General features: G+C 38.3%; 1 protein-coding gene across 3 annotated transcripts in view; it reads right to left on the bottom strand.

Annotated features, from left to right (window-relative positions):
* Window positions 1-12,723, bottom strand: part of RELN (reelin) — a 531,804-nt gene that overhangs the window by 445,588 nt on the left and 73,493 nt on the right. For all 3 annotated transcript variants that reach the window (XM_045494541.1, XM_045494542.1, XM_045494543.1), the window contains exon 2: window positions 9,476-9,586. In XM_045494541.1, the coding sequence (XP_045350497.1) occupies window positions 9,476-9,586 (111 nt within the window). The remainder of the gene's footprint in view (window positions 1-9,475; window positions 9,587-12,723) is intronic.

Here is a 12,723-nt window from a genome sequence, read left to right as displayed (position 1 = left end):
CCACATAAAAACCTACTGCTCTGTCCTTGTTTGTTCAGTGCTGTTTTGGGGGCAAGTATCTTCTTTAATAAGGTTCCATTTGCCAGACAGAAAAGTCTCTTCACAATCTTTCAACACTGACAGACAAAATTATAACAAAATAATCTCAAAAACCCTAACTTCCATAGCACAGTGGCAACTTTCATTAGAATCTGCTCTAAAAATGTGACTTTCCTGACCGTCTTATTTATGACATACCATTTTACTTTGATTCTGAATACATGGATTTGAGCAGGAATAAGGAGGAGAAAGGAATTAGAAGAACTCCTCTTCCTTAGGGATACATCTTTAAAGTACCTACAAGGGTTTCAGGGCACATATCTTATCAGGGCTAAGTTCCTGAATGCTGAATCTGTGGAATGGCCAGAAAAAACTGGCAAGCTGCTTTAGGAGCTATGACATGGATGAACTTTACAGGGAGTGGTTTTTTTTTTTTTTTTTGTTTTTGTTTTTTTTTGTTTTTTTTTTCAGCCTAAAGGAAAGAAAACAAATTACTTAATGGCTTTTTAACACACATTTACCTTTTGTAATTACAGAAGAAATTCTATGAGAAAAGCACTGAAGTTGAAGCAAGGGTTGCACATATATACCAGACAACCTTCCTTAATCATCTCACTTGATGTAATCAAGTGAATACGTTCCCAAGAAATTATAGAGTCATCACTTCATGGAAGATCTAAGAGAGAAAATAAGAACTTAACTATCATGTATTATTAGGACATTGACCTGCCCTAAGACATGAGCGTGGACGGGACACTCTCTTGAACTTCCTTCCATCTCTTAATTCTAAAGAAGACACTTAGTCAATCACTCTCCTATCTAAAGGCACTAGTGCCTGCCACCTCCAGAGAAAAAAACGGACAAAATGGCAGGCAGGATAATAAATGTCCCCAGAACCTATGATGATAAAATGTATGTATGTTTGCATAGTTTTACATATATGTATAGAAGTGTAGGTTTATATGCACGTGTACAGATTCAGAAATATCCTCGAAGTTTAAGACAGTAATATCCGCTCTCTTGTCCATACAGGACACTTGTGCACATACATGCCTTTACTGATGTTAGCTCTGGTAGTAAAATACCCTATGAATCCTCAAAATTTATACTGGGTTATTCATTCAATAAATATTTATTGAGCACTGGTTATATGCCAGGAGAGTGAAGATGACCAGACCATCTCTTATCCTCAAAGAGGTATAAAGGTTTTAAACAAGTAAATTCAACAGATTATTAGAGATTCTGGTGGAGGTCAGGGAAGAAACCGAAGTACAGAGGGCAGAATAGAGAGTTCCATGGAGGTGAGTGTCAGGGAGTAGGGTCACAAAGGCTAAACAGGGGAGGTGAGGCAGGACAAATGCCCTAAAAGATGGCAGGATGTCCACCCAGCAGAGAGAACCAGAGGAATTATAAGCACTATGAACAAAGGCATGAAGTTTAAAGCAGCTGGGATTTTGGAACTGTGTGTGGGTTATGATTGGTGTAGTGTGTGTGTGTGTGTGTGTGTGTGTGTGTGTGTCTGTGTGGTGGGAATGTACTGGAAATGTGGGTTTTTATGAGTGGTGCACCGTGTGTGTGTGTGTGTGTGTGTGTGTGTGTGTGTGTGTGTGCAGTGAGAATGTATGTGACTGTAAAGAAATGGCAGGAATTGTTGGGATTGTTATAGGCAGAGTTACAACACAGAGGGCCTTCTTTTATTCAGGATTCTTTTGGTTATAATAGAAACCAGCTCAAGTGGGCTTCGGCTTTAAGGGAAGCTTAAGAAGAGGCTATAAAGCTGAGTTTCGTTTTTTGGGGTTTTTTTCCAATGTTTATTTATTTATTTTTAGAGAGAGAGAGAGACAGAGTGTGAGCAGAGGAGGGGGAGAGAGAGAGAGGGAGACACAGAATCCAAAGCAGGCCCCAGGCTCTGAGCTGTCAGCACAGAGCCTGATGCCGGGCTCGAACCTGTAAACCAGGAGATCATGACCTGAGCCGAAGTCAGACGCTCAACCAACTGAGCCACCCAGGTGCCCCAAAGCTGAGTTTTACTTATGGCTTTGCAACTCCCTATGCACGACCTTGGTCAAGTTACCTACCTTTCTCTGTGCCTCAGGTTCTTTATCTACAAAATGAGAATAATTAGTAGGCTTTTTGTTAGGATCAAAAAAGTTAACACCTGCAACATACCTGGCACATAGCAGGTGTTTGATAAATGTTAGCTATTTTTATTAGTGTTTCTTAGAACCCAAGAATATCTGAGCCTGATGGGGAGAAAGCCTAAAATAAGAACCTGGAAAGCTCCAGCACATCAGGCAGCATTCTGTCTGTATCTCCTTCTCCTCTGCCTACACAATATTCCCCTGAGCCATTGTGGACGATGGGTGCCCAGAGTTCCCAAATGTTTACACATGCCTTGATCTAGCTCATGAAGAGTTGGACTGGGATTGATGTGTCTTGATTCCAAATTCCTGTACTGATAAATTCGATCGACTCAGCTTGGCTTGTGTATCTCACTTGTGGCTTAACCCTTTGTGGGGCCAAAATCATGCCACACTGGCCTATTTCCCTTGAAAGGCAGGAAGGAGGACAGAGGAGTAATTCCTCTTGATTCTTAGATTTAATCATTTTCAGGTCTAAGCCAGAGAACAGACTAAACAATCTGATCTTCAGAGGTCAGAGCTGCTGTTAAGTACCATAGGACACTGGTTGTTATAATCGCTTCACATCCCCCTTAAACTTTTCCTATCCCAATTTGCACCACCCTAACTCCTTTTAAGAATCGGGGAACTGACAAAATTCCAACCACCAAGCAAAATGTGGTGTAGCCATACAATGGAATATTACATAACCATAAAAAGGAATGAAGTCCCCGACACCTGCTACAACATGGATGAATATTGAAAACACGATTCTGAGTAAAAGAAGCCAGAAACAAAAGACCACATACTGTATGATTCTATTTACATGAAATAATAGGCAAATGCATAGAGACAGAAAGCAGATTAATGGTTGTCAGGGACAGTGTGGGGGAAGGAATAGTGAGTGACCACTAAACAGGGATGTTTTTTCCAAAGGTAATGAAACATTCTAAAATTACATAGTGGCGTTGGTTGTTCGACCTTGTGAACATATTGGAAATCACTGAAATGTATACCTTAAAATGGTAACGTTTATGGTATGTGAATTATATTTCAAAAAAAAAGTATCTGAGACCTGGATATGGTGTCAGAACAACTGGTTTTACGCGTCACACTTATACCATCTCATGTAATAGCCACTACTTGCCCTTCCTAAGCCTTGATTCCTTACCTAAACATTGGGGCAAGGGCTGAGCCAGGCTCTACCAAAGGTCCGTGTCAGCTTTAAATTCTATGGGTAAGAAACTGGGTGCATTGTTTGCCATCCAAACTAAAGTCAGCCTTTCTCTTCCAAATATTCTGCCACTGGAATTATCTTCTCATTCTGTTTGCTATTTTAAAGAAAGAATTCTCACTTCTTTCTGAGGTTTTAAATAATACCTATTTTTAAGCACACATACTAGGCACTTGAATAGATAATTCACTTCATCTACCCAACAATTTTGTGAACTAGACACTTTTGTTACCATTTTACAAATGCAGACACGGAGGCTTAGGGAAAGAAACAATGTGGCCCAAGTTAGTGAGAAGCCGTGCCAGGGGGACGTACAACCTGAGCAGCCTAGCTCTGGAGGTCATGTGATGAACCCCTGCACTGAGCTGCCTTTCTCCACTAACTCCTCCATTTGGCCCAAATCTCATGCCCCTCAACATTTACTTTAGCAATTTGCCAAGTGACTAATTTAACAGCTTTATATCCATCATGTTCACTATTCTAGTAAGTGATTCTTTTTAGTTATTGGGAAATAATCCCTGATTATTGTCATATGTCAAATACAAACTACATTATACTATTTCTTTTTTTTTTTTAATGTTTATTTTTGAGAAAGAGGTGAGGGGAGGAGGGGGAGAGAGACAGGGACAGAGGACCTGAAGCAGGCTCTGTGCTGATAGCAGAGATCCTGTCACTGGGCTCCAATTCCCAAACCCTGAGATCATGACCTGAGCTGAAGTTGAAACTTAACTGTCGGAGCCACCCAAGTGCCCCTATATTATGCTATTTCTTAATGAAGGTAATGCTGGCATATGCAAGTGGAATTGAGACCAAATTAATGAATTAAGACCAAACTTAGGTTAATACCCAGTAAATAAGAAAAATTAATGACAACTTCAGCTCTTCTCAGCTATTTTCCTGGTACCATTGACTAGAGCAATTTGTTTAATTAACCTAAAGTCTTCTTGTTAATTATAGATCATTTACCAGGTCTAATAAAAGGTCATCCCTTTGAAATCCCTACATATGTTTAAAATTCCTCAAGCATGTTACAAAAGCATTTCTTCATAAAGAGACAGACAAAATAAACGTAAGAAGAATAAGGAATAATTTAGCTTAATTTAGGCTAGCAAATAAATAGCTTTACTAGACAGGACCCTATGTAATGAAGTTGCTAGTGGTTGTCCCTTCTTTACAAATATCAAGACCTAAATATGTGTATGTAGTATTCATAACATGTGTGTGTCTCAAAGTCACAAGGACAGGACACCTAAGACTGAACTGTAGCTGATGTCCAGGGATGTAGGAGTCCTGGTGACAATTAGTAAAGTTGTAAAAGGTTCTACTTAGTTTTAATGTGAAAGATAACCAAAAATTAGCTTAAAGTCTATATTTTTATTTTTAATGACAATAACGCAAAGTAGTAACAAAAACATGCATCATGACAATGAAACATTAACATACAATCAAAATCTACTGGTAACATACCCACTTTTGTTAACTAGTGACCAACATAAGGTTTACAAAAATTGTAAATCTTTCTTAAAACATTTAAATAATTTGTTTTGTAAATACATCCCTATTCATCTAAAGTTAGAGTGTCAAATCACAGTTAGAAAAAATCAGATCATTAAGTTAAAAAATTCTGACACCATGTTTAAAAATAATATTGAAAATATTAAATTTTTATGTTAGTTGCTTAATCTCTATTAAAAGCATGACAAGATTGAATGCTTAAGAGCAAAAATCGAAAAAATCATGGATCTGTTCACCATATTTTCTGCCCAAACTTGGATTTCATCAAATCTTGCCATTTTAAGAATTTTGTAACCTAACAGTGATTATATCTAGAATTGTATCTAGAATGGCTCATTTCCTTATAGAAAAAGGAACACATAGAAAATTACAACAGTTTACATGAAAAACTGCTAAAATGGCTCACATATTAGCTGAGAAAAATGATGTAGCACAAAAGTTGAATTTATGCAATATCTAACAATTTGAACTGGGGCCAGCAGACCTGCAAACCCAGTTCTCCGGTTTTAGAGCCAGAATATCAAAAATTGAGTGAAACGCTTTAAAGCCAGAATACTAAATATTGAGTAAAAAGCATTGCAGCCTCTGGAAAAGGAATAATTTTGTATGAAAGGATATTCAAATAGCCCTTCATTGAGCGGCCACAAAGAGCCTTGAAGATTTACATGATTGAGCTGGAATTCAATGCCAAAGACAAGAGGAAGCATTTTTGTTCTGGGATGCACAAAGAGATACCCATAATTAAACATCACTCTTCCCTAGGGCAGCATGTTTTCTTATATTGACAAGCAAAATGAGGTATTTCAAACCATGCATTGCTGGCATACAGTCATCTTTTGCATAGCTATTGTTTTAATGTATTTCTGGCTATTAGGCATTTGTCTATTTTTGGTCAGTGAGGCATGCATTTTAAAGAATTCTGGTTTTGCATAAAGGCCTGTAGTTATGTTAGTGGAATTACATTTATACAACAGTATCTTAAGAATAATTATAGCCTTATTTTGGCTAGTCACACACATATTTTATATTTAAAGTAGAGCAGCTATAACTTTCATGTAATTAGTACAATTGAAATTAACTATAAGTGGAAAAAACTTTCAGAAGTACCTTTTTAGATTCAACTATATGTTCTACTTTGTCTTGTTCAACACAGCTACTTAAACATACCACACACGGATCCTACTATGTTGGGCATTTGCCAAACAAATCAAGTTTGCTTAACATTCCATCAGTCAAGTCAGAGCCTAATGATAGATTATGTATTCAATAACTCTTTTGTTCTAGATCAAAGAATGCCACATTTTTTTCAGCCTGATCCTACCGCAACTACTAACCTACCAAAAAGCAGCAACTCTTACATTTTACCTTCTGTAAGAGTTTCCTCTCCTTTCTCACCTGCACTCTACTCAAATTCAATCTTTTTCATTTTCTTAAATTGTAAAGAATGTGTTAAACTTAAATACCAAAAAAAAAAAAAATGTTCTTTTGCTTTTGAAAGTGACCATTTACCTAAGCAGACGTTTTATCTCCTGCTCTCTATTCAAAACATTGCTTATAAAGATTAACTCTGTTTAACAATATGGAGTTATATAATCAAATTTTCTTTTTAAGGTAATTTGCTATTGTCATATATACCCAGATAAAATTATTTTGATATTACTAGAAACTTAAAAAAGATCTAACTTATCTATCCATCCATATAAAAATCATGTCCTATAAAAATGCCAATTGACTAATGGGAGACCTGAGCTTTGGTTATGGAAGTTAAACTACCATCCATGGGCTTTGTGTCTAGAAGCCTCTTCAGACCATTAACCTAATGATACTGGGTTAATGGTAATGGGAAGACTAAGCATAATTTAATCTAATCAAAAACATTCTAATTCAAGAGAAACTGCGTTTTTACAGCTTTCAAAGTCATCATAGAAAATGTCTTGGGGCGCCTAGATTGCTCAGTCCGTTAAGCATCTGACTCTTGATTTCAGCTCAGCTCATGATCTCAATGTTATGAGTTCGAGCCCTGCATCGGACTCTGTATTGACAGTGTGCAGCCTGCTTGGGATTCTATCTCCCTCTCTCTCTGCACCCCTTCCCCGCTCGCATGTGCTCTCTCCCCCTCTCCCCCTGCCCTTTAAATAAATAAAAAAATAAAATAAAATAAAATTGAATAAAATAAAATGTCTTGAAGCCCAGGTGCCTCAAATAACTCCTAACAATTGCATTGCTAGTTTATTGTTTGCTTTACTAAAATCAGAGGCAATAGGACACATGGATTTTATGTGTCTACCTTGGCAAGTGATAGTTATTTCATTCAGCCAAATCCTCTCTTCTCAAATCATCTGGATCTACAAACCCCAGATTAATTCCTCTTGAGAACTGGTTTTTTTGCCCCCGAAAGGAAGTATATACACGTCCTAGACTGGGGAAAGCAGCCACTTCAGTTACCAAGATTTATAATTTTGGAACACCTAGTTTTACTGAGTGTTTCCTCTGTGCTAAGGGCTTCACATAAATAATCTCAATTTTCAGGGCTACTCAACATCATATGAAGCAGGTGCCGTACCAACCCCATTTCACAGATGAGGAAGTTAAGCTTACCTCTCAGCTTAACACGACTTCCTCAGGAAAGCCTCTCCCAACTACATCCCATTTTACTCCAGACTGGATCTAGTTTCTCTGGCATACCCTTGCTCAGCACTCAGCACTTTTCCAAGCTTGCCCCTAGCAAGATTTGCTATTACATATTTATGTGGTCATTTAATTAATGTCTGTCTCTCCCATTTAATTAATGTAAGATCAATGGTTCTCAAACTTTAGTGTATCAAAATCACTGGGAGTGCTTCTTAGAAAGTGATCACTGGGTCCCAAGCCCAGAATATCTGACTCACTGAGTCTAAAGAAAGGCCTGGAACTCTGTTGCTGCTACCAGACCCTGGACTGACTCAGTACCAGCAGTTCTCAGCCCTGGATGAACATCAGAATCTCCTGGGGACCTTTAAAAACAATCAATGCCCATACTCTGCCCCCAGAGGTTTTGATTTAATTGGGCTAAGATGGAACCCCGAATGCCTTATCCCAAATATTGTATTCTTTTACTCAAAAATTACTTATCTAAAACTCAAGTTTAACCAAATGTCCTGTAAATTTTTATTTGTTAAATCTGACACCCTTACTTGTAAGTCCTGTTGTAACATAACAGGTAGTGTATCATTTATTTTATGTACATATATATTATGTACCCATATCATGGGGCCAAATGAGCAGAATTTTTAGACCCAAGAATTTTTTTCTAGAGGATCAGAACATAGAAGTAGTTACCCACACATTGTAAAAGCTTATCTGGAGATCTTTTAAGAATAGGGCAAATCCTCAATGTCAAATAATTTAACATGATGATTAAGTGACTTCCAGTTTCCTTTAAGCCCTGAGGCTGTGAGTCTCATATGAGGCCAGCAGGGTGACAATGGGGCATCCACATCACTGCTGCGACATCAATCAATGAATCACCTGGGCAGAGCTGCTGCTAAGACTTGGCTCAGAGGAGGTGTCCTTTCATATATCAAAAGTAGGTAAAAATTATCTATTTAATAAATACCCCAGAAAAGATAAAACGCTGAACACATGGCTGCCTCTGATAACACAATTCTATCTTTTTCATATCAATGTAGGCAGTCTTGTGCCATTTTCCAATTTCAGAGTAAGATCAGTGATTTCATGTCTTACATAAATGGACATATTAAATTTGCATTTTTGATGCTGAAAAGGGCCTACTTAATTCCAGCTTGGCACATACAACTTGTATAATGGGTAAACTAGGGATTTCCAAATTGAGAATCCTCTGGGATCAGTAATGCTCATGTAGCCTTCTGCCTCCTCATGTAAGTAACCTACCAGGTCTCGGGCTCAAGGACAAGGACTCCATCTAAGTATTTTAAATATTAAAACACACTCCTTCATGAATACTCATAGAATTCAATCATTTCAACAGTCATTACTATCTTTGTACAATGCTTACTTGCCAAATTTAACACGACAGTTTTCACCTAATCCAGGATTTTAAGAACTGTTTATAAAAACAGGTGATGGAGAGGCACCTAGCTGGCCCAGTCAGTAGAGCATGCAACTCTTGATCATAGAGTTGGGAGTTCAAGCCCCACATTGGGGATAGAGTTTATTTTAAAATAAATAATAAAACTTTTTTTAAAAGCCACGTTATTGAATGCATGAACATCAGAGTGGATTCCAATTCCAGCAACACAGAAATTTACATGACAGAACACAGAACACAGAACACAGAAATTTACATGAGCCCCCAAGACGAAGTATAATAGTTGCAACAGACGGGAGAGGGACAGAATGATTGTCACACCAAGCTTATGGTCGGCTGTACATTTACAGGACTTATTTCAATTCACCTAACTACAAGCAAACAACACAAAAATCACTTCAGATTATTTTCTCTGAAATAATAAATGTCTAATACTTTTTAAAAAGGCATTTCAAAAAATAAGACCTATAACTGTTTAATCATGGACAATGATTGGTTTCTTATGTTGGGATCACTTACCAAATCCAAAAGCATTGGAACCTCCAATGCTCTGTGAAGCCTGAACACTTGTAGATGTGTATAGTCCTGTCACCAGCAAGCCATCAAAGAAGGTGCTTGTTGAAATTGTCACTGAAATACAGGGAGAGAAAAAAAAGAAACCTCAATTAATACAATCAGGAGAATGAGATAACATTTCTGAAGTGTTAAACATTGTCAAAACAACTTTTACTCATTATTAAAAAATCATTTTTATACTACTGGTAGTCAGTATTTTCTTTGTATTAGGAATTAGAGAGGAGCAAAAAGCAGCTCAGAATGCCAATGTCTATAATTGCTGGTCCTAAATTTAGTACATTAGTTCTATCTTTCTGCATTCATTTACACATTCCCCAGCTATATGCAAAATCATCTGAAAATAATGTAGAATATATTGAATAGCTAGTCTCCCCCACCTCCACCACCACCCCTGAAGGCAGTCAAAGGCATTGCTGGAGTTTTGGCATTGTGATTAAACATTTTTTTTTAACTATTCCATACTGTGGGAAACAATCTTAGATTGGCTGAAAGAACAGTAAGATGCACTGTTTTTCTTATTGTGCATCTACATATCATAGATGAATCCCCTGAAGTTTTTCAACAAAAGCAGACTAATTTGCATGAAGACAGTTAGCTTTTTTCCTTTTGAGAACAAAAAAGGGAGACCACTGCACATTTTAAGTTTTAGAACAAAGACTACAAGAGGAATCTGAATGGTTTCATAACCAGAAAATCAGGATGTTCCTGGGAAGAAGAGGGTCAAATTAAATGCATCCTGATGCTACTCAGGTTTGGCTTCTTAAAATTTTATCTTGCTTATTACCACCCTAAAAAATGATCATAATTTCCTCCTTGACATAATATTTTCTCCTGCATTGGTTTTACAAGATTAAGATGATGCCATTTGTAGGAAGCATCCAGGAAAAGGTGATATTATTTTGGCGTGCACAGTACAAGGCTATCATCATGTTGGTGGCAGTAAGGAGAATGGCCAGAATCACATTAACTTTGATGAGAATGTTTAAATTAAACTCCAGGAAATCCAGTGAATAGAGCTGAATGGTCTGAAACAACCACATTATAAAGCATAAAACAAGACTCATAGATCAACAGAACAGCCTGACATCATGCTACCCCCAAAATGGCATTGGATATTGGAGTAAATCACCTTCACATCCTTTAATAATAGTCAATATTTTGACTGCTGGCATGTAAACCATTCAGCTGGGCATTGAGTTAAACAGTTAACGTGTATTATCTCATTTCATCATCAAAAAATTTCTATAAAAAGGGTACTGTTATTATTCCCAGGATACACATGAGGAATTTGTGGCACAGAACAATTAAGAACCTTGTTCAGGACCATCTGATATCATCTAAAAATGTCTGATGTTGTTTACCTGGCATCCCTCTTGTTTTCTCTCTATCCTGTACATCTCCCCCTCCCCAGATCCCACAGAAGCAAAATGACATGGCTGAACCCTTGTTTAATAACTTATTCCCCAGATTATTCACATGCATGAGGAGTATTTGAAAAAAAGTAAACGCTGTGGGACTCAATATCACTGTTATTAGAGAGAAAGAGGGCCAAGGAGGGCCAGGAGGTGACCTCTATGGTATAATGGATGGAGCCCTAGGCTAGGTAAGGGATGGGATTTGGGTGCTGGGTACTCATCTGTTACCACCTGTTCTTGAACAAAACGACTTCCTCTCTTGGAATCTCAATTTCCTCATTTATAGAATCACACCTCAATCATCAGCCTCCTGTTTTGCCTATTCCAGATTCCCATAGTTGATTCTACCAGTGCCTCTACCTTTGGTTCAGTGAGTTATCTTGACTAAGGTAAAAAGTGCTTAAACTGCTTCTGCACCCTTATCCAGTAGGGTTTAGAATTAAGCTGCTTGTTATTAAATTGACTATGCTGACCAATGGACTCAATGCAGTGTCCCAGGCTGTCCTTCCCAGCAAATCAGACCCAAACTGCAGTATCTCACTGTGGACCTGTGGGATCCTGCTTCTATCCACTTCCTCTCAATCCATTCCCCTTTTGTTCAGTAAGACAGCAGCAATCATGTTAATGCACAAATACAGCCCCTGTGGACTCCTGTTCATTCTTTTATGCTTCTACTCTGGTTCTTACTTCTAAGATTCTAAAAAATCTAAGAGTTTTATGGGTTAGGGAGTGAGGCCACCTCGAATTCAAACCTCACCTCTCTCTCTCTCTCTCTTTACCTCTGATCAGTGTGTGACCTTGCAATGAGCCTCGGATGCCTCATTTACAAAAGGAATAATACTACCCAATTCACTATAAGAATGAAAAGAAATGTATCTTCAATCTCTCAGTGTACCTATCTCTTTAACAAACAACCATGCACACAGTAGCTCACCAGTAAAAGTTAGCTCCATTTTCCCTGTCCTCTTTCACATCCTGAAGCCCTGCCTTGTTCTTCCCTTCCAGAGAACTGGAGTCCCATACAGACCTCCTCACGTCTGCTGAGGACACAGCCAACCACTGGACTGCCCACATCTGAGTCCTCCTGCCTGCTACGATTCTCCACCTACCTCTCCATGCATTATTTCATTTCCAACCACGGTCCATACTGAGTCTCAGCTGTGAGCTCAGTGGACCCAAGATAAGTGGCATCCCCAGCTTATTATTAATTTGCCCTATCTTCTAAAAGATATTCTGCTGAGTTTTAATTTAAAACAGAGGCTAAACACTTGGAGAAAGGGCTGAAAAAGAAGAGAACCATGTGTGACAGCTCTTGGGTCTTTCCTCTACTACCCCCAGCTACTCAGTTCTGGTCTCAAACTACATACCCCCCAGCAAAACAAAAGCCCTGCTATGTCTATTATGACAATTGATAAATTCAACTTGTTGATAGCCTACACGTATCTAGTGATGATTCAATATATTAGACATGTGCACTTAGGAAGCTGCCTGCACGGCCTGTGACACATTTGGGTACTGAGCACAACCAAGGTCTGCTGTGCCCCTTAGATGTCCACGTAGGCTGCTAATCCCTTGCCAGGTCTCAGCTCTCATCTGCCACCAAGTGCCTCCCCAGCCCTAGAGGATGATGCAAATTCTGATCTTAACTCCTCCACACACCATAATACCTGCTTCAGATCAATTCTCTTCTTTACATAGATTCCTGGTGCTGACACAGCAAGGTCTAGTGAAAACATCCCAGGAATAAAAGGATTGATATTTAATTACCAATAATAA

Source organism: Leopardus geoffroyi, chromosome A2 (assembly GCF_018350155.1).
Source record: "Leopardus geoffroyi isolate Oge1 chromosome A2, O.geoffroyi_Oge1_pat1.0, whole genome shotgun sequence".
NCBI lineage: Eukaryota > Metazoa > Chordata > Mammalia > Carnivora > Felidae > Leopardus > Leopardus geoffroyi.
The sequence above is the reverse complement of the archived record's forward strand: the minus strand, read 5'-3'. Positions and strand labels throughout refer to the sequence as shown.